At 47.2% G+C, this 22,882-nt stretch overlaps 1 protein-coding gene across 1 annotated transcript in view; it reads right to left on the bottom strand.

Annotated features, from left to right (window-relative positions):
• The window catches only part of ATP8A2 (ATPase phospholipid transporting 8A2), a 437,578-nt gene that overhangs the window by 145,661 nt on the left and 269,035 nt on the right, over positions 1-22,882 (bottom strand). Inside the window, exons 27-29 of the mRNA XM_047756120.1 lie at positions 9,347-9,421; positions 3,930-4,052; positions 2,507-2,585 (exon numbers count right to left, since the gene is read on the bottom strand). Coding sequence (XP_047612076.1) covers positions 2,507-2,585; positions 3,930-4,052; positions 9,347-9,421 — 277 coding nt within the window. The remainder of the gene's footprint in view (positions 1-2,506; positions 2,586-3,929; positions 4,053-9,346; positions 9,422-22,882) is intronic.

Raw genomic sequence — 22,882 nt, 5'->3', positions numbered from 1 at the left:
AATTTAATCAGAGAAGTGAGAAAATACAGAGAAAAAGAAAAATAGTCGAACAAGACAATGAAACCAAGTCAAGGACCTTTACTTCTTCCTCCAGGACTATAGACGATCTCCTGAGCCTGTCCTTGGAGTGGTCAGGCAGGCGCTGAAGCCCCTCCGGGTGGAAGAAGTCGAGTGGGTGCTGCCCACAAGCATGGAGACCCCACACTGCTGGGAACCGAGGTTGATGACGCTGACTCCCAGTTACCTCACCATCAGCCAATCAGGAAAGAGATCATGAACTGACCACGCCCTGCTCCTCAAACACGCCCAGACTCCTCACTCCAGGGGGGGGGCGGTCACAGTCCTTGAGGCCCTAGCCTGCTGCGCTCCCCTCTGTGCCTGGCAATTCAAGCTACCTTTTCTGTTTCCTCCAACCCTGCCGCTACGTTTCTACTTGGCGTCAGTGTACAGGAGCAGCCAAGATTTCGGCAACAATCACCCTTAAAATCTACCAGTGTCGTGGCCTTAAATACCACCTAAATGAAGAAGGCTAAGGAGAAACAGTGTAATCATTTCTGCTGTGGATAGTAGAATAGTGAGAATTTAGAAAGTGATTCTAGAGTATTCGTTCCATCTGTTAGATGCCAACTCATGAGGTATTCCTAAAACCGTCTTCTACGCTACTTTGCCAGATATGCCAACGTTTGCTATTTATTTTACCGCCAACAGTTTCACTCAAAAGGTTACTGCTTACGACACACCTAAAAGAAAACCTCCATGCAGAAGGCTTAATACAGATGATGCAATAACGACACGTGAGGTTAGCAATAAGGAGTTTTTAAAATGGGAGAAAAAAGCATCCTTGCGTCTGGCTGCCGGGCGAATTGCTAACCTGAGGGCAGCAGGTAAGGGTGGCAGAGACGAACTTGAAATTCACTCGATGATATCACCTAGGTCAATCAGGAGGCGTTGGGAGCCCATCCCCTTCTAAATAGAGATTGACATTAGGAGAGTAAACGGATTTATGTGATGGAATCTGGATAAACCATAGCGATTCCACCATAAACTACAAACCACCAACTCAAAGAACATCAGCATGATTCCGGATCGGAAAGCCAGCACCTCTGCTTCCCGGGGCGGGGGGCACACCCAATCCTTCTGAGGTGGGCGAGGACACAACCATTTGCAAGACTTCTGTAGGTCAAAGGCAAGTGCTGCCCCAAGTGGTCGGTCCATGCTGTTTGCTGTCTCCTCCTGAGGTTGCCACGCTGGGCTCAGGGACCAGAGGACACCTGCCAAAGCTGTTCTTAGGCTCATCAGACACCCTGCTGCGTGTCACCTGCCCTGCCTGTCACCATGATGTGGCTTTATCACCCAACTGTCAGACCTTCTAAAACAAACCACAGACAACACGCCTATATTTGTAAGCCCTTATCTGCAAAACCATTTCAAAAGAAATTAAATCCACTACAGGTGAAGATGAATTCCGAGAAAACTCGAGATCAAAGAAAAAGATGCCACTAGAACACCCCTCAGGGTGGGGGTGGGGCTAGAAGCAGAAACATTTGTTTTCTGATTTAGAGACTTAGGGACCCTCGGAGGAAAAGGAGGGCTGATGAACTTGAGAGGGGAGGTCACAGTGTATAACTGAGCGGGCGTGCACTTTGCTCGGTCAGGATGTGATCGGTCACAGCACCTCGGCAAGGACCACTCAGGTTTGTCTGAAGCACAAAACGCACCACCACTGAAACAAAGAGGCCTGGAAACCACAGTCCTTGCTTCTCCGAACAGTGAAAGGCCTTGTCTGATCAACACTGGGAGTAATTTTCCCCAGGGGGCTTAATACGATTTGAGAGGGTGAACGAGGGGCATTCTCGCGCTAACATTTCTGTGTTCTGAGGCTCAAAGGGGTGTCTCATTAAGAGGCCACGCTTTGGACGGAGTGAGAAGTGTGACCCATACAGGGTCAGACCTGGTGTCTCACAGCCGCGGGGAAGACTGAACCCCGCAGAGAGAATCAGGCCCCCCACAAACTTTACACGCTGGCTTGGAAAGCGTGTGTCAAGGAAGGAGACCCTCGCAGAAAACGGGGCAGAAAGTGAAATAACTCCAGGGATTCGAGTTATTTGGCAGAGAGGTATGTCAGGCTTGCAAAATGAAAGCGCAAGTAATTAACAGAAAATTTCAAGCTCAGGACAAGAGGCATGGATGTTTCATTTCAGCTACAGGGCTGTTGCTCAAGACCCTCGACTCAAACGGTGATTAACAATCAAGTGGAGAATTCCCAGTATTTAAACTCGGCAGGCACCTGGAAAGAAAAGGGGTTCTCAGAGCCAGATGGGTGAAGCCCCCAAGCTATAACCCTGAGACGAGCTCTCATTAGACAGGAGGTGCGTTTTTTTTTTTTTTCTCCAAAACGCGTTCTTGGGGGCTCTGGGTCTGTGGAACCGGGAATAGGAACTGCGAACAACTGGCACCCGAGGGGCTGCAAAGCTACTCGCTGCCGGTTAAACGGTGAGGTTGTTACCGTGCTCCATCGCCTTCATCGGAAACCAGAAGAGGATAAGGGAGTGGACCAAGGCGTTGATGCAGTGACCCCAGAAAACCTAAGAGAAAAGAGACCAAGGGAATCAGGAGCTGCTCACACCCTGGAGCTCTCTGGTTTAACAAGCGTCTCACTGCCAGGGACCCAGGCGGCGTGGCGACACCCAGCTCCCTAAGGCACAAAATCCCAGATTTCCTCATTTTCGCATACAAAGGACTGGGCTGTCTCCAGCTAATGTGACTCTAGCACACAGACCTCAATAGACAGTCACACAGGTACAGGCTTGGACACACCTGTCCCGCAAACATGAGGCAGCGCTGAAGGAAGACTGAGGTGACACCTGCTCAAAACGTAGCTCCAGGAGTTCCCGTCGTGGCTCAGTGGTTAGCAAATCCGACTAGGAACCATGAGTTGCAGGTTTGATCCCTGGCCCTGCTCAGTGGGTTAAGGATCCAGCATTGCCGCGAGCTGTGGTGTATGTGGAAGATGTGGCTCGGATCCCGCGTTGCTGTGGCTCTGGCGTAGCCTGGTGGCTACAGCTCTGACTAGACCCCTAGCCTGGGAACCTCCATGTGCCGCAGGAGCGGCCCTAGAAAAGACAACAAACAAACAAACAAAAAAATGAGGCTCAGAGGGTGCCCCCTAAGGAGGACCCTGCATCATCCTTGCCAAGGCCCGGCCAGTGCCCACACAGAGAATGCACACACAACCAGCACAGGGCGTCTGAACCGAGAGGGGCACCCAGCCCCTGCTCCAGCCTCCTGCTGCACAAACACCTGAGATGAAAGACAGCAATACAGGTGTGAGGGCATCCTCGACTCCCTGACAGCTGGGGGCCTTCGCCTCGAGCTCCCAGCCCAGGCTGAGACCCCAGCAACACCCAGGCCAGCCCAGACTCAGCTCCTCTCAGGAATGCCCAGTCCTTTTCTGTCTAGACTCGTCCTCTGTCCATATTCTTCAGACTGAAAAAAACCACCCAGGCCTACCTAGATTCCTGGGTTCAGCCCTGGCCAGTTATCTTCACCGGCCAAAGGAACGTTTGCTTGGCACTGAGAACCAGCAGGGCTGATGGGAGGGCTGCGCCAGGCAAGGGGCTCTTTGAAGAGAGGGATGCTTGGATTTTCCAGGCGCCCGTGCGTGGGGGCGCCAAGGATGCGCAGCTGTCGGGGGGCGGGTGCGGCCGTCAGGGGCGCACGGGTGGGGAAGAGGAAGGAGTCCTGGGAGGGATGGACAGTTCCTTCCCCCTTGGGCTGCTCGAACCCACGGGACGTGCGATGCTGGGAGCGGCCCGCGGCCTTCCTCCCCTCCAGTGTCCCCTCTGAGCCCAAGCGCCCCCCGAGCAGGTACCCGCCTGCTGGACCGGAAGTGCGCCCCACCTTTCCAGGCTCTGCGTGCCCGCGGTTACCTTGGTGTTGAAGCCCTCGGCGTTCTGCGTGATCTTGTACAGCTGCGGGAACCTCAGCATGCTCTCCTGACTGCACGACCTCTCGAAGATGCCCAGCGTGAAGGGGGGCAGCGCCGTGAAGATCTGAGTACGGAACAACGAGCCGTTAGGAGACGCCCTTGGACCCGCGAGGTTCCGCTGGTTCAGGCGTGTGCAAGGGCCAGGCAACCGTCGGTCGCGTCCAGACCTGAGGTTCAGTGACTCACGCCTCCCCGGAGACCCTCCCGACAAAGAAAATGAGCCATTACCAACCGTTGCTCAATCAGCACAAAATGAATACCCTGAACATAAAACATCATAAACATGTGATTGGCCAAGACATCCTGCTCAAGTGACATGCGCCTTCCTTTGCCCACGAGCTGTGACCCGGAATCCTACACGGTGAGTTCTGTGTGGAGCTGGGGTGTTTTCCTGTGATCCCCACGGCGCCATTCGCAACGCCCCATCCTGATGTCACACGCGAGTCTGGGGAAACACGGTGTCATTCACCCACTTACTCGTTGGACAAACTGTGACTGGGAATGAACTGCAGGCCAGATATTAGGAGACTCAACAGGGAGAGATTTAAGGAGAAGGAAGAAGACACAGAAGGGGGTTCCTGACCTCTAGCAACGATGGGGGTGGAGCCGCCAGTGACCAGCACACGAACCCACAGAGAAAACAGAGCACTTCTGGGGGAGAGGATGGAGGAAGAGGGCGAGAGTCAAGGAAGGATGCTGGACTCAAGCGCCTCTGCAGGATGTGGCCAGGCGGGAAGCTTAGGATATGGCGGAGGGGAGCAGGGGGAAGCATCCTCGAGAAACCAGCACAAATGCACACAGCACGTGTGGGGCCACTTCTAGGATGTTCAGGGTGGTGGCTGGCCAGGGACACAGCAGGACACAAGGCTGGGATGCAGGCCCAATGGCTCCCGGGACGACGCGCTCTTGGGCAGGGGGTCCTTCTTAAGACTGCTACTTTTACCGTCCTCCATGGACTGTGCTGTGCAGTGTGTTCTAGAAAGAGCCAGCCACATGCTGAAGAGGGCTGGGGCAAGCATGCTGTGCCAGCCCAGGTGGTGTGGCAGACCCGCGGGCCACCTGCCCTTGCTCTTGTGCAGGGGTGGCTCTCAGCTCTGCCTTGGCGTTGAGCAAATCCACACCCACAGGCCCAGCAAGCACGCGGGGCCGTGGGAGCTGGATGTGTGTCTGGCTAAGAGCTCTGACTGCACACCGGTTCCTGGGAGGCGGAGCCTCTGCCCAGAGAAGTGAGCCTTTCCCACGTCTGTCCGGATAAAGCAACGAGAGGCATAGTGGGGTGAGGCTGAGAAAACTCCCGGGCTCCACCTTCACCCGAGAGCAGAGGGAAACAGCCCTGGGAGGTCAGAGTTCTATAGTGGCCCTAAAAATAAAAACTAAACTAAAATAGTAAAATAAATAAAATGAAAATATGAAATAAAACAGCGCCTTAGACATTTATTAAACCCTCACGCATGACGGCTCTAGAATCTAGAACTGGGATCTAGTGCTACATTCTCTGACCCACGTGCCTCGTTCTGCGTGAGCCATCCCACTGATGTGGGGATGGGAGCTTTGTACTACAGGCTGCTGATGAGATAAGTCTACGCTTACCCTTGTTCTTTTAAAAACACACTTTGCATATTTATTCTTAGGTGCCTACTAATTCCATTTATATGTGAATGTCATTTTGTGCAACTGCCTTACTCCCCCCACCAAACAACAGTCTGTTGGGATTCGATGTGGAGTCACATACATTTACATGTTCATTTTGGAAGAGTTGATTCTGTGAGGATACTAAGTCTTCCCATATGAGAAAATAATAGGACTTCCCACTTGTTCGAATCTTGTTTCATATCTACTTCAGTAAGACTCGGGGTGTTTTTCCTAAGGGTACGATAAAATTATTCCTATGAAATGTAAATTCGAGCTGCTATTCCAAAAGAAATGACCACTCTCTCTGCATTTCTAAATGCTCATTGCTAGAGGGGCAAAAAAAAAAAAAAAGCTAGTGGTTGCCAGGGTAGAAAAAGCTATTGGTTTTTATATATCTATCACAAATCTGGTCACCTTATCAAATTTTCTCATAATTCTAGTATTTCTTCATTGATATCTTCTGGGTTTTCGAGACATATAGTTAGATACGAGTGTATTTACACGGCCACTTTTTGTGCACATATTTGCACAAGCACAGAAATATATTTCCTCTTTTTCCTAGTATTTGTTTAATACTTATTTAATTTTCTTGGCAGTTAGTAAAAATTCCAAAACAATGCCAGATTATACAGTGATGGCAGGAATCCCTGACTAATTTCTTATTCAAAATGAAATAGTTTTAGAATTTTACCATTTATGGCAATATGCTACTGGTTTGGTTTTTTTTAATATAAATTGTCTGCATTATAGTTAATTGACATTTCTTTCCTATATGACTTAGAGTTGTTATTTTAGGCATGGCAGCTGAATTGTCTCAAAAACTTTCACAGCATCTACGGATGGAATCCTGGTTTTCCTCTTTACTTGGCTGACACAGTGACACTGAGAAAGTTGTTTAAGAATTTGAGCTTCCTGTATTCCTACTTTGTCATGTATTTTTTTCTTTTGATACACTGTTGAACTCTATTTGCTGATTCGTTTAGAATTTTTCTAAGCGAGGCTGGCTCAGTTCTCTTCTTCAGATGATGCTGGCATGGTAACGTTAAGTAGGATCGATTTTCTGAAACCGTTTCAAAAACATTAGAGACGGGTAACATTTAGCTGAAATCCACGTGATCATGGTCGCTTTTGTCGCTGGTGGCCCCTTCGGTCTCCTTCTACCCGTAAAATAAAACGATGCAGAAGTGTGCCTACGGATGCGGTGAGAATATCAGGGGCTGGCGCGGATGCCGGAGGAAACGGAGGCGTTTCCAGTCCGCCCGGAATCCGCCGTCTCATCTGCTCTGAGAAGGAGGTGGAGACACGACGTGCGACTGTAGCTGGCTTGGGGAATCAAACACAAAGAGCTCAGCAGAGAAGAGGAAGGATCGAGAGAGGAAAATGCTGCTTGTCGAAAGGAGCAAGGCAGGCCTCAGCCTGGAGGAGGGTCCCCCGCCAATGTCTCAGCTGTCACAAGGCGCCTCTCGCGCTGGGCCGCTGGAGTGACCTGGGCTGGGAGCGATTTGCTCAGAAGAGTCACGACAGCACTGGGACGTGGACTAACACGGCTCAGCGAACCGTCCTGCGGCCAGCTTCCGTTTTAGGATTTGGGTTCTCGTCCTGGGGTCATGTAAGAGAACGGTCTTCCCACTTGGGTACTCAAAGGCGAAGCAGGGGGGCCGTGGGGTCTTAACTTCTCTCAGCTGGCTCGGAAATGAACGTGTTGAAAGAAGCTTCCATTTACTTCCAACGCAGGTCACCGAGGCGGGCTCCACGGGGGCAGACCGCCATGCCCTCCCAAGCCCTGACCCTGCCGGAGGTGGGCTGCGGAGGCCCGTGGCCCTGACTCCACCTGGCCGTCCCAACTCCCTGCCGCGGCTCCCTGGCCGCCGACTCCCACCAGCATGAGGCTCCGTGGCAGCAGGGCCACCTCACCTGGGAAGTCACGCCCCTGCTGCAGTATCCTCTCCTCCACCTTCCGGAAGTCACAGAGCACACAAAACAAGCCCGAACCCAGGGCTCCAAGGTCGTTGTGAGTCTGGAACTTACAGTGAGTAACCGCTGCTGGAAAAGCGTGTTGAAAGTTTTGGGTTGTTGCTCAGTATCTCTGGGGAACTTTGTTAACTGGGGGTGGCGCCCAGAAAGAAATCCTGGTTATTCTCACGCACGTGGCCTGCGGTCCGTGTTTTGACCAACGTGGTCCTGGAGCCGATCCGCATCTTGTGTGTAGGAGACACTCAGTGTGAGTTGGAGGATGAATGGGAATTGCCCAGGACCGCGTGGAGCTAAGGAAAGAGCCCAGCTCTCCTGCCTGAGCATGAAAAGGGGGCTCACATCCACTCATGGTACAACTGGGTGACATGAATTTCCATCCTTAGCTCGAAAGCACAGCCTCCTGGGTCTCGGCCTTCGAGTTATAAACACGTAGGTGGACATAGCTTGGCCCTTTCCAGCACTAAACCACTATGGAGCAGTGAATACACTTCCCCTGAAACGGTCCCATAACTCAAAGCAGTTTTAGGTCCTGCGAAGTTAACAGTCTGTCCAAGGGGAGGTCCCGGGCTCCTTCCCACATGGTGGGTGGTGAGGGTAGCTTCTCCGGCACAGGTCCGAGAGAGGCCCCTCCATTCGGCCCTGCTCTCACCACCTGTCACTGTGGTCTTTGGGGACCTAAGGATTAGCAACAAACGTGCTCGGGTACTTTGTCATGAGTCATCGTTACTCACTGACCCGTGTGATTTACACGCAAGATCTGAACTCCGTTCAGCAGTATCTCAGTCCTCACAGGGGACCCTCTTGAGCTGTCGAGCCACATAGGGCTGAAGCCATGTGTCGGAGGCAGCGTTTTACACGGAGCACCTGGCAGAGTGGCCTAAAAAAAGGAGGGAGCTGAGCGGATGGAGCATTTGAGTATCCAGCCGTGCCTGTGTATACAAACCGTACGTATTTACAGCAACGTGTGTTCTAGCGCCGTGTGTCTGGTCCCTGCCATCTCTGCCCACCTACGACGGCCGCTTCTGGGTATCAACTCCCACCCCCGCCCCCGGGCAGAGAACCTCAGAACGAGGGTCTAAACAAGGGTGAAAGTGTCTCCAGAAATGTGCCCTCCTGAGCTCCAGAGCACCAGCCACAGCCCCTTGTTCTCCGTGCCAGGAAAACAAACGGCTAGGTAGTTACTTAGTCGCTTTAGCCTACACTGTCTATTTACGTCCGGCTTCCGAATCCATTACCGTCAAGTCATGAAAGGAGAACTCTGAAATCATGGAAAGTACCAAACAGGCGGATTCCCATGCGCCGTGGGAGCGGCAGGTCAGAATTCATTATCGGAGAGGAAAACACTGGCACGCTTTTAAGAAGGACGAAGCGGACACTGGATGCCACGCGGTCTAAGGGCATCTCTGCTTAAGAATTCAGAAAGGAAATGATGAAGTGGAGTGCGTTTAGACGTAGTTCAGAAATTTTCTCTGGAGCTAAAACTATGGAAATGTTGCCCAGGCATTTAGGGAGGCGGTAACAAGGGTCCATTATCAAGATATATGGGTTAATAATTTCATGGGGTTATTCAGGAATGATCTGCTGTGATTGAAAACACATGTGGGGAGTTTGGGCTCCTGCAGGATGCGGGGCAGCGACACAGGCCCTAAAGATGCGTGTCTGCTGCCTGCCACGGACGCAGAGGAGGGACTCAGACGCCCACCCCAGACGCAGGGACAGCCACACGCCTGCAGAGAGACGGGGAATGCTTACCACGTTGTACAAGCCGATGCACCAACGTTCAAATAAAATCTGCCCCGAAAATCCATTAACAAAGGCGAACCAGAGCTGAAAGAGAAGAGAGTTGGCGAGGTTTTAGATCAGTATTGACCTAAAAGTTTCCATTCGGTGAAGGAGTCGCGGGGGGCGGGGCGGGGGGGTGGGTGGGGGTGGACCACCGGCTGGACACAGCTGGGATAAAGACCCAGAGCACCGTGGCAGTTGCTCTCTCATAACATACAGATTCCCAATATCACAAATACTGATATTTTAAGGAAAATGTCTATTTAGGGCCTACATCCATCTTAAGAGCTAGCATGCACGTATTTACAGAAAAGCAATTTATATTTTCATATACAACTGGTGTTTTGTGTCGCCACTTTCTCATTGACTGGAAGGGTCTCCATTGCATGCTCTTTTCCCTATCACGCTGACATGATAAATACAACTGATCTTTGGAGGACTTGCAAAGAGATAAAAACAAACCAAATAACCCACAGAAATGCCTCTCTTGGTCATGCGTTCTTAGCTCATAAAATACCAATCCTCCATAACTCAAGGTCCACCAGCTCAGCAGATATAAGAAATGCAGGAATAAGGAAGAGACATGCCCGACCGACTTTTGGAGTAGCAGGCAGTGCCTAGATAAAAGAGGTGCGGATTCTATCTTCCAGCAGACCACAGTTCTAACAGGTGAGGCAAGACGGACACGAAAACAATGGCAGAGCCAAGTGCCAGGCACGTGAATGACAAGCAAAAAAATTCTTTACAGAAAGAACCGTCACCTGGGCGTGATTAGGAGACAGGGAGGTGGCAAGCGTGAAAGAGAAGAGGGCGAGCCATCAGAAGAATGGATGGAAACCTGACTTCGGCGGCGAAAAAGGAGACACGCAACGCAAGACGAGCTGAATGATACCAGCCAACAGGGTCCTGGGGACGGGGGGTGGATGTCAGCGCATCCCACGTTAATCACAGAATCCACACCAGGGGCAACAAAGCAGAACAGAGCGCACACGTTACTACGGAGGAAGTGCCCTGGCAAGGCACAGTTCAAGTTGAGATCGGCTCCATTACTGATGTTTTACTGAGTCAAGGTTTCCCAAATCAGTCCCTTGACCCAATCAGACTAAGTTTCCTGAGACAGGAATTGTTCCCGAACTGCCCACAAGTGTCCCCCCGCAGGATGCTTGGCACAGACAGAGACTCGCCATGTCCCAGTGGGATCAGACAAAACACCTCAACTCAACTGCCAGATGAAGGTTCCTCAGGCCAGCTTTCATCATCTCATTCAAAACACTACCAGGCAATCCTCCTGGGCATATACCTGGACAAAACTTTCACTCAAAAAGATGCATGCACCACTATGTTCACCGAAGCACTACTCACAATGGCCAAGACATGGAAACAACCTAAATGTCCATCCACAGATGAATGGACTAAGACGATGTGGTACATATACACAATGGAATACTACTCAGCCATAAAAAGGACAAAACAACGCTATGTGCAGCAACACGGATGCAACTAGAGATTCTCAAATTGAAATAAGTCAGATGGAGAAAGACAAATACAATACGGCATCACGTAAAGCTGGAGTCCAATTTATGGCACAGATGAACCTATCTACAGAAAAGCAATAAACTCGGGCATAGAGAAGACTTGCGGCTGCCAAGGGGCGGGGGAGGGCGTGGGCCAGACTGGGAGTTTGGGGTTAGGAGATGCAAACTATCCCATGTGCAGTGGATAAGCAATGGGATCCTGCTGTAGCACAGGGAACTGTATCCAGTCACTTGTGATGGAACAGGATGAAAGACAATATGAGAAAAAAATACATGCATAACTGGGTCACTCTGCTGTACAGCAGAAATTGACAGAACATGGCAAATCAACTATAATAAATCTTTTTTTCCCTCTATGGCCACGCCCATGGCATATGGAGGTTCCCAGGCGAGGGTTGAAAAGGAGATGTAGCTGCCAGCCTACACCACAACCACAGCAAAGCCAGATCCGAGCTGTGTCTGTGACCTGCAGCACAGCTCACGGCAATGCCGGATCCTTAATTCACGGAGCGAGGCCAGGGATCAAACCTGCGTCCTCATGGATACTAGTCATAGTCGTTTCCACTGAGACACGATGGGAACTCTCCTAAAAAATTTTTTTAAATAACATAAAACCTGGTAAAACAAACACTACGAGGGACCCTCCGATAAGCCTGCGGGCCTTCAAAACTCTCCATGCGCCTCCTCACTGCAACCCTCTCCCCACCAGGCCTGCCTCGTCTCAGGGAGGAAACATTTGCGGAGAAGCAAGCATCACCGGTTTGTGCTCTGCTCTGTATTCCGAATGTTTTTACACCACCTGTTCAAACATCAGCCATCCTCCAAACAGCAAAGGATTATCTGACCCAAGATCTCAATAGCATCATGACTGAGAAACGCTGGAAGAAAGAAGGAGCATTAGGTCAACCTGGTAAAACCCAGAAATAATGCCGCCAACATGTTTGTATAAGCAAAGCAACGCCACGTGACTGACTGCAGGACGCTGCGATGGTATCTGTGTGCACAGGGTGGGGTGGGGGTGGGGAGTTCAGAAACCACCGTGTATTTTGGGGTAACTCCCTTCTGCCCTGACTTCACACCTAGAACCACAGGCTCTGCTCTTCAGCAGCTGCGGCAGCAGAGGGGATGTGAATCCAGAGTCTGACCCAGTTAGATCCCCAAACCAGAAATGCACGCTTGTAAATCACCAACGAGAAGTCACTTTAGAGACTGCGAGTGAATTTCACACGATGCTGACATTCAGGTTGTTGAAAACATACAGTAAGGGGGAAAAGCCTAACAAACCAAGTGTCTCTTCCCCAGCATCAGCCTGTGCGCCGAGCATCCCAATCGTCAATGCCCACTTTGGATTAACACCTCTGATGAGCGGGATGCTGAGAGAGCTCCGCCAAGCAGCCAGAGTTCTATTTCTGTCCAAGCTGGCACTGGTGAGCCACGTGTTTTTTCAAAGATTTCAGATATGTTTGTACTAATTTTTATCACTTGCAGGTGCTACAGCTTTTTGAAAAGTCTGAGAAGCAAGGTTATTTTCAACATTTCCAATTCAATTTCAATCTTCATTCAAAGCATCCATCATTAGATGACCAGACCTGTTTATGTCATTGGAAATATTTATTTGGGAGAGAGAAAAAAAAATAAGATTAAAACCAAAGTAAACAAAAACAAACAATCCATCTCCTAATTTCCAAACCCATGAGTTGGTTTTCTCTTACATTATAAACACTCAAGCTTGATTTTCTCTTGGCAAGCTCTTCATAGGTGAAATGGGAAAAGCATGAAAACACACTGTATTTTAAAATATTTACATAAATGTACTGAGTTTTTTTACTTTATTTCTTTATGTCTTCACGAGACAGGTATACAATGGCTTGCCAAATGCTATAAAACTCCGACTTCCACACCGGTTAGTCACATACAAATATTAATTCATCTACAAGAAGAAAGCCCTGCCCAATGGGTAAACATGCATGTCACTTTTGGAGGACCAGAGCTGCAAGCTGCGCACACGAGCACATGGCCCTCAGTGCAGGTAGACGCCCGCCCCTCCCACCTCGCGGTAACTTGGATGGTGGGCTGCCTGCAGCCGCTGAATTTTACTCTTCTGGATGAAGGGGGCAAAGATTCCTCTGCCTCTACTTTCCTATTGACTAGGAATGCTATTAAATGGATGCAGGCAAAGCAGAGAGCCAGGATCTGCCTGGACGGCCTCAGCCCTGGTGAGCTGGAGCGGAGATGGGCCAGCACGGACTTCTTGCCAAGCTCCTGGGGTTTCTGCTCAAACACAGTGCTGTTAGGAGCACAATGACCCCGGCTCATGAAACGGCGTTTCCTTCTTGGAAGAAAGATCCTTCTTTCCTCTCACAGCTGCCTCACTGCCAAAAAGGCAGTAACCATCCTGGCTAATTGCAGACTCCGGTCTGGAGGTCCCAGCCACCACTGTCCTCCACCCCCCACCCCTGCCACTGCCCTTCCTGCCAGTGCTCAGGTCCCCCCTCCCAGCCCACATCCCTGGGTGATCTGTTCCTCCGTCTACTCTGTGCCTCAAGACCCAGGCAAGAAGACGGTAGTGGAGGATGCTTAACAGGAAGCTTCAATAAATCAGCCATTCGGTTTCACCCCACCGAGGCAGCCACGTGACTATCTACGGATGTCCAGTCAGGTCTGAGCTGACTCAAGGTACCTGTTTAAAAGTCAAAGGGCTACGGTCTTTTTGGAATTCGATCTGCCCACATGTATTCAGATTAAACAATGAGCATCCATTTCATCTTGACATTCTCTTTCTAGAAATGCCTCAGAGCACCTGTATGGAAAACAAACAAACATATCCTGCTTTGCTGTTCTGTTAACAGCAGTAAACAGAACGAAAGCGCATAGGGGAAAACTCCTGAAAGTTCTTTATTAGGGGCTGACTGCAGCCAGTCTGTCTTTTAAAAATGTAAACTCCGGATGCGTGTGAACGAAGGAACGCCAAAGAAACAATGTGAGGCTGACAAACGAAAAGGCAGAATGAAGAGGGAGGTCGGGAGTTCCCATCGTGGCTTAGGGGTAACAAATCCGACCAGTATCCATGAGGATGAGGGTTCGATCCCTGGCCTCGCTCAGTGGGTTAAAGGATCCTGAGTTGCCGTGAGCTGCGGTGTAGGTTGCAGACAAGGCTTGGATCTGACGTGGCTGTGGCTGTGGCTACAGCTCTGATTCGACCCCTAGGCTAGGAACCTCTATACGCTGCAGATCTGTCCCTAAAAAACAAAACAAAACAAAACAAAAGGAGTATGTAGGTGGTAGTTAGGGAGATAGGAAATGGAGGGAAGCAATCAGGGATGCTATTACAGAGTGAGAGTTAAAAGAAAGAAACATAGTAACAGTAACAAAAATAACAGTAGTAGTAGCAAGATAGCCAACAACCCCCACCCGCCCCCCAATATCTTTCTGTCCGATAAACATGGGCTTGAGTGGCCAGAATTCAAGGAAGGCGATGGCAGTAAACAGGCCGGGCTTCGGACATTTTCAGAGTTTTTCTTCCTGGGTCATTCCTGGACAGGCACAAAGCTACAAGCAAACACCGCATACGTACTAAACTGCCAGGGCTTTTTCAAGGTGAGTGAACGCCAGAAGGCTTCAGAGTGACACGTGCAGGATCCATTTCTTGTAAAACCACAACAAAGATGCCGCAGGTTTCCATGTTTTTATGAAGGCAAAGCCAAGCCTGCCAGACACCGACTACTAGCGTAGAAATAAAGGCCAGGAGGGGAGTCATTTTTCCTTTAAGCACCGCTATCATGCACGAATAAGCACGCCTTTCAAGAATGAGGTGGGAAGAGGCCCTGTCACTCCGCCACGTTCATTTTCTGTCCTGTAACTTCTGCTTGTGGCCCGTCTTCCCTAGCATTTGTCAGAGGCGCACAGTCAGGTCGTATGGATTCCACTCACTGAACTGCGGCACCATCAGGGCCGCTGCCTTAAGGCCTCCGAGTTCGTTTCTGTGAACGAATGGAAAAAAAACCACACGCTGCGGAGCTGCCGATGCTGCTGTTCACACATGCATTCAACGCCTGCTCTGCACAGAAGCCTGCACACTCCAGAGCACCTCGTTTAAAGCCCAGAGCCATCCCCACAAATGAGGACGATTCACAAATGAGGGGACTGGGGTGCACAGACCATTCAAGATGTTACGGCTGCTACCAAATAGGTGTTTAATAGGCTGTTGTAGTTATCACAGTAGACCCTACCTAACAAATAAGTGACTTTTCTTTTCTTTTTTTTTTTGCCTTTTTTTAGGGCCATGTCCGCAGCACACGGAGGTTCCCAGGTCAGAGGGTCAAATTGGAGCTGCAGCTGCCGGCCTACACCACAGCCACAGGAACGCCAGATCTGAGCTGTGTCTACAACCTACACCACAGCTCACGGCAACACCGGATCCTGAACCCACTGAGCAAGGCCAGGGATCGAACCTGCACCCTCATGGTTCCCAGTCGGCTTCGTTTCCACTGGGCCACAACGGGAATTCCCACAAAGTGATTTTTAAAACTCATCAAACTTAAGAGGATCCAGATTCAAATCAGCATTTGTGGCTACTAACCATGCTCTAATAGTTTCAGATTTTAACAGAAACAAAGGACTTCACCCTATCAGAACATTAGCTCCTCAAAAAATGTAGGAACAAAATGATCTAAATCTCAAACCTCTAACGCCACGGAAGGAAGCCAGGGCTTCCTTTTTAGATTAAGACATAAACTTGTTTTGAAAAACGTGTCACACGACAAAATGCAATCACTCGGGTTTTAAAAACATTCTCCTGCAATATTTTGAGCTATTAGTTTTTCACTAATATGGTTGAAACTGATCCAGAAGATAATGGAAAGAAAGGCTCTCACCTTCCGTTATCCAAATATTTTTCATAAAAACCAACACAAATGAACACTAATATGACCATCTCAGTCACATTTAAAGGGATGAGAATGTCCAAAGTATAAGACAGAAATTATGACATGTGGGAGTTCCCTTCGTGCTCAGTGGAAAGGAACCTGACTAGGATCCATGACGTTGCAGGTTCGATCCCTGGCCTTGCTCAGTGAGTTAAGGATCCGGCATTGCTGTGAGCTGTGCTGTAGGCTGCAGACTCGGCTTGGATCCTGCCTTGCTGTGGCTATGGTATAGGCCAGAGGCTACAGCTCCGATTCGACCTCTAGCCTCAGAACCTCCATATGCTATGGGTATGGCCCTAAAAAGACAAAAAAAAAAAAATTTCATGCAAATAAATGTAGCATATGATGTGCACATATAAATTTTCTTACTTTAAACATTTTCTGTTCCATTAAAACTCCAAATGATGCAAGACGTGGAATCAAAAGTCACAGAAGTTAATACAAGGGACACCTGGTAAACACTTTCAAAGTCTCCTTATTTTTTTCAATGCTACAAAATACCTCCGTTTCTGCAAAAAAAAAAAAAAAAAAAAAAAAAAAAAAACCCAAAAAACAAAAACAAAAAAACCCCCACACCTATATTATGGCCCATCAGGTAAAGACAAAGTCGTGTTTCCTGCCCATAAAAGACCGTAATAGCAACCAGATGGAGTATATGCACAATGAAATCGGTTTTTAATAAGGACTTCTTGGCACCACAGAATGTAATTGCTCCAAATTGTGTCAAGGACTTCTTACATTTTTTTAGCAGTTCAAGGCTTAGACTCTCAGCCCAAGTCCTGTGCTCCAGTGTTTGGAGACTAGTAATCAAATAATGAGCCTTTCATCTGCGGGCCACTATGGTGAGAATCTGTTCTCCTCCATTAATGACGCAGTTATTTCCAACCTCCTGGAGCTGGAACAGTGGCAGGGGGGTTGTTACAGAAGGGGTAGCAGAAATATGTAGATCATTTCATTTATGGATGGGACCTATGGCAAAGACTTGAGAACATGTGTTTTATAACCAATAAAGTAATGCTCTTAACAGATGGACAGCAAGGCTGAATGCCTGGCTCCACAGGCCGGGGCTATAAGGAGGCCAGAGAATTTTGAGGGGGCCCCTCCACCCCCGTCGGCCACCCGATACCTGCAACCTGGGCAAGGTGTGATATTTTCTTTGCCTCGCTCATTCTGGAACGTGCGGGGAAGGTCTGTTTACTCTCTCAGAGAAGGATCATGAGAGTCATAATTTTTAAAATTCAAATATAGTCGATGTACAACCTTGCGCCAATTTCTGCTACGCAGCAAAGTGAACCATACTCACCCCCACCCCCACCCCCTGCCTTGCTTACATTACCTTCCATCCTGGGCTTTCCCAGCGGACTGGACAGAGTTCCCTGTGCTGCGCAGGAGAACCTCATTGCGTCTCCATTCCAAATGGAATAGTTTGCATCCATGGGCCCCAAACTTCCCGTCCATCCCACTCCCTCCCACTCCCCCTCCCCCTTGGCAACCACAGGTCTGTTCTTTACATCTGTGACTCTATTTCTGTTTTGTACATGGATTCATTTGTGCCATCTTTTAGAAGAATCATAAGTAGTTTTAAAAATTCACCTATTGAACTATTTTTAATTTAAAGATAGTTGATTTATAATGTTATGTTAGTTTCACGGGTACGGCAAAGTGAGGCAGTTGCATATTCCTCTTTTTTTTACATTCTCTTCCATTATAGGTTATTATAAGATATTGAGGGAGTTCCCTGTGCTATGTAGTAGGTCCTTGTTGCGCATCTAATTTGCACACAGGAGTGTGTGCATTTTAACCCCACTCTCCTAATTTAGCCCTGATCCTCCTTTCCTCTTTGTTAACCGCGAGTTTGTTTTCTATGTCTGTGAGTCTACTTCTGTTTCGTATATAAGTTCATTTGAATCATTTATTTTTTTTTTCTTTTTCAGGCTGCACCTATAGCATAAGGAAGCACCTGGGCTCGGGGTTGAACTGGAGCTACAGGTGCAGGCCTAGGCCACAGCAATGGGAGCAGTGGATCTGAGCTGCATGTGTGACCCCTGCCACAGCTTGTAGCAACGCTGGATCCTAACCCTCTGAGCCAGGCCAGGGATTGAACCCATATCCTCACTGACACTATGTGGGGTTCTTAAGCCACTGAGCCACAACAGACACGCCGTATCTTTTCTTTTCTTTTCTTTTTTTTAAGATTCCACATAGAAGCCAACTATTTACCAAGACCCGGCTTCGAATTATGCTCTGTGCTCTGCATAGCAGTCACAAGGATGAAGCAGATACCATCCTTGTCCTTAATGAACTCACTTTGGCTGAGGACAAGTTTGAGACGAGTCAGAAGTATGGAAAACTTCTTTGGGAAATGGGTTCTGTCCAGGAGTCACCACGCGTCTTCCCAAAGGTGGCAGGCACTTGACTGGGTCTTGAAGTATCTGATTCCAACACCAATTCATGGACGGAGAGGGACATTCGAGGCAGAGGCATGACGTGTGTACTAGCAACAGATGCGAATCTCCAGGTGGCCAGGGGAGAGGGGTGGCTTCAGACCGTGAGGGACCCAAGACAGCTGTTCCTCCAGGACGTGGACGGCGAGGCACACGCTGCCCACGCGACATTTGAGCACTCTGGATCGACAAAATCTGAAAACCCCTCTCCATACAGATTGACTTGTTTTATTGCAGTAAAACACACATAACATACATTCACCATTCCAAGTATTTGTAAGGGTATCACTCCGTGGCAGGAAGAACACGGACACCGTTGTAAACCCATCACCCCGACGGGCCTCCAGACCTCTGTCGTCGTTCCAACCCGAAAGACTTCCCATCAATCACGTCCAGACCCTCCTACCTCCAGTCCCTGGCGGTCACTCTTCTACCTTCTCTCCCTATGAATTTAACTACTCCGGTTACTTCGTATAAGGGGAATCAGACACTATGTGTGTGTGTCTGTCTGTCTGCCTTATATCTTTAAGCATAATGTTTCCAAGGTTTATCCATGTTGCAGCCGCGATGAGAATTTCAGTCCTTTCAAAGGCTGAACAAGACTTCATCGTATGTACAGACCACATTTTGCTTCTCTTCCCCCACGGATGGACCCTTGGGTTGTTGCCAGTTTTTGGTAACTGTGACTCATGCGATGACTACTGATGGCCCAACAGCTGTTCAAGTCCTTGCTTTCGATTCTTCTGGGTAGATACTCAGAAATGGAACTGCTGGATGACGGGCTGTGCTCATCCTGTGGGGGAATTTCCATACCCTTTTCCACAGTGGCTGCACCGTTTGACTTTCTCCCCAAGATTCTAACTCCTCTGTGGCCTCGCCGACACTTGCCGTTTTCTGTGTTGTTTGTTGTAGGAGCCATCCCGATGGGGGTGGTTCTGCTTTGCATTTCCCTGGTGGTCAGAAAGGCTGAGCGTCTTCTCTAGAGAAATGTCTGTACAAGTCCTTTTCTGGTGTTCGAACTGGGTTTTCTTTTTGCTGTTATCGAGTCGGAGGAGTTCCATATTCTGGGCATGAATCCCTTGTCGATCAAATATATGATTTGAAGATATTCTCTCCCACAGCATAGGCTGCTTTTCCATTCTGTTGATAGTATTTTTTGACACACAAATTTTAAATTTTGAAGTCCAATTTATCTGTATTGTCTCTTGTTGCCTGTGCTTTTGGTGTCATGCCCAATAAATCACTGACCAATTTAATATTCTTTGCCCCATGTTTTCTTCTAAGGGTATACAGTTTTAGTTCTCATATTTATTAATACTTTGAGTTAATTTTCCCACATGGCGAAAGGTGAGGATTCAATTTTCTTTTGCATGTATATCCAGCTTTCTTTTGCATTGTATATCCAGTTTTCCTTGCACCATTTATTGAAAAGACAGTCCTTGCCCCATGGAAAGGTCTTCTCTCTTGTCAAAAATCATTTGGCTGCATCATCACTAATTATCAGAGAAATGCAAACCAAAACTACAATGAGGTACCACCTCGCACAGGTCAGATTGGCCACCATCAAAAAGTCTACAAAAAATAAATGCTGGAGAGGGTGTGCCGAAAAGGGAACCCTCTTACATTTTTGGTGGAATGTAAATTGGTGCAGCCACTATGGAAACCAATATGGAGATTTCTCAAAAGACTAAAAACAGAGTTGCCACATGATCCAGCAATAGCACTCCCAAAATTCAAAAAGATACACGCACCCCAATGTTCACTGTAGTACTATTCACTATAGCCAAGGCATGGAAGCAACTCAAATATCCGTCAACAAAGGAATGGATAAAAAAAGATGTGAGATACACACACACACACACTGGAATATTACTCAGCCATAAAAAGAATGAAATAATGTTCCCATTTGCACCAACATGGATGGACCTCTTAGAGATGATCCTACTAGGCAAAGTCAGTCAGGCAGAGAGAGACAAATACCATATGATATCACTTATACATGGAATCTTAAATATGACACAAATGAACATAACTATGAAAAAGAAACAGACTCACGGACACAGAGAATGGATGTGTGGTTGCCAAAGGGAAGAGGGTGAGGGAGGGATAGACTGGGATAAGCAGATGCAAACCACTATATATAGAATGGATAAACAACAAGGTCCTACCTGATAGCAAAGAGAATCATATTGAACATCCTATGATGAGCTATAACTGAAAAGAACATATATGTATAACTAAATCACTTTGCTGTATGGCAGAAATTAACACAACATTGTAAATCAACTATAATTTAGTAAAAGTTTTTTTAAAATTAATCACTTGGTCAGTTCCCATTGTAGTTTTGTGGTCATGAACCTGACTAGGATCCATGAGGATGTGGGTTCAATCCCTTGCCGCACTCAGTAGGTTAAGGATCTGTCATTTCTGTGAGCTGTGGTATAGGTCACAGATGCGGCTCAGATCTGGAGTTGCTGTGGCTGTGGTATATGGGCAGGCAGCTGCAGCTCTGATTTGACCCCTAGCCTGGGAACGTCCATATGCTCTGGGTGTGGCCCTAAAAAGACTAATAATAATAATAATCATAATAATAATAAATTAAAAATCACTTGGCTGTATCTGGAAGGGTTCACTTCTGGGCTCTCTATTCTCTTGCTCTATGGGCCTGTTTTTATGCTAGTACCACACTGTTTTGACTCCTGTAGCTTTGTAGCAAGTTTTGTAATCAGGAAGTATGGTTCTTCCAACTTTATTCTTCTTGTCAAGATTTCTGTGACTCTTTGAGGTCCCTTAAGATTCCATAAAAAACTTAGGATGGGTTTTTCTACTTCTACCAAAAAAAAAAAACTCACTGGCATTTTTGGGATTGCACTGAATCTGTAGATTGCTTTGGTCTCAACATATTTAAGGTAATATAAACATTTTAAGGATAAGGTTATAGAGTTACAAAGGACACAGTTTCTGGCATGTTATAAATACTGGCATTTTTAAATAAATTTAAGTCATTTACACCTTTAACACAGCCAACGGATTCTAGTACCACAGTGGATGTTCATCACAACCCACTTTAAGAGATACAGGAACAATTACTTACTAACAGTCAAATTGTACATCTTTTTTTTTTGTCTTCAACATGTTTTCCGTTCCACTTGACCCAGATATAATTTAACCCTCATTTAATGTATTTTTGTTTGAAAGTTTTTTATTGATCACCCTATCAGATGTCACAAAGATAAAGTACAGAACTTAAAGTTAAGTTTCTTTTCATTTTTGGTGGGTAAATGGTTTATAGGAACATCGTGACCAGACCTCTGTGGACAGCTACATAAATGCTTTGCAATTTTGGTTTGGGGAGTTTGGGATATCTGGGGGGCACAAGCCACCCATCTCCTTGCCTGGCCCTGCAGTAAACCTTTTTTCTGCTCCAGACTCCAAGACTGCAGTTTTTTCGGCCTCTCTGTGCCTTGGGCATACAGACCTGTGCTAACTCAAGTCTTGTGAGAGGTCCTGCTGGATGGAAAGAATATTCAGCAGGAATGAAGGATGATTCTGAGAGTCTTCTAAAGGAAGACTGGAGATACTTCTCAATCTTAGCCTTCCACTATATAAGTTAATATACAATTTAATTTGAATCTTATATAACACAAGTAATTATTAACATCTGGGAAAAATTCTAGAACTCATTCCAGAGAAAGTTCTCATGATTGCTATCCAAATATGTGCGCACACACATAGTAATAATGATGTATTCTTTACACCTGCATGAAAAAAATCTCTTTTTCACAATAGGATATGAAGGAACGGGCACAGCGTTTGTCATCAGCTGGATCTGCTAACAAGTTTGTTCTCCGTTATTTTCATAACTTTTGGGGAAATTCTTTCAGGAGAGGAAAATAAATCAGACAATCAGTGGAAAATGCTGTCACCTTTCACCACAGGGCCAACTTACTATGAGAATATAATTTTATCATCTAAATCATATTAACTTATTCAGTGTTTTGATGTTCACATTACTTGATGTTAAAATATGTAAATAAGAAATAAAAGAGCTAATTAAAGACAGTCTAAAACCACATATTGGTGCTTCTAAGAAGAGCTTTCAAAAACAGAAAAAGAAACCTAGATAAAATGGAGATAAATAAGGAACAAAAGAAAACATCAAGTAAATTTTCTCTCATTTCCTCAAAGAAATATAATCCATAAACTAAGATGAGAATGTTACTAGAAAAGTAGGGAGAAAAAGAAATCAAGTTCTTGCAAATTAAAAAGAAAGAAAAAGATTAACATTTTAAAAAACCCTCAATAATGGGGCCAGCAGATGAGAAAAGGCAAAGAATAACAGAGTAAAATTAAAGAAAATATAAGCGGCTTGGGAGGTAAATCCAGAAGGTTCAATTTGACTAAACTGTAGAAAGACAAAATGCAGCAAATGGAGGAGGATATTACAAAAATTTAAAAAATTTCCAGGACTAAAGAAAATGAATTTCTCGGGTGAAAAAGATTTCTCATAAAGAAGATGCATGTGCACGCGTGCATGTGCGTGCACATGCCATTGCAAATTTCAGAAGGCTAAACATAAAGAGAAGACAGAATATTCTGGAG

The sequence above is a fragment of the Phacochoerus africanus genome, chromosome 13, assembly GCF_016906955.1.
Source record: "Phacochoerus africanus isolate WHEZ1 chromosome 13, ROS_Pafr_v1, whole genome shotgun sequence".
NCBI lineage: Eukaryota > Metazoa > Chordata > Mammalia > Artiodactyla > Suidae > Phacochoerus > Phacochoerus africanus.
The sequence above is the reverse complement of the archived record's forward strand: the minus strand, read 5'-3'. Positions and strand labels throughout refer to the sequence as shown.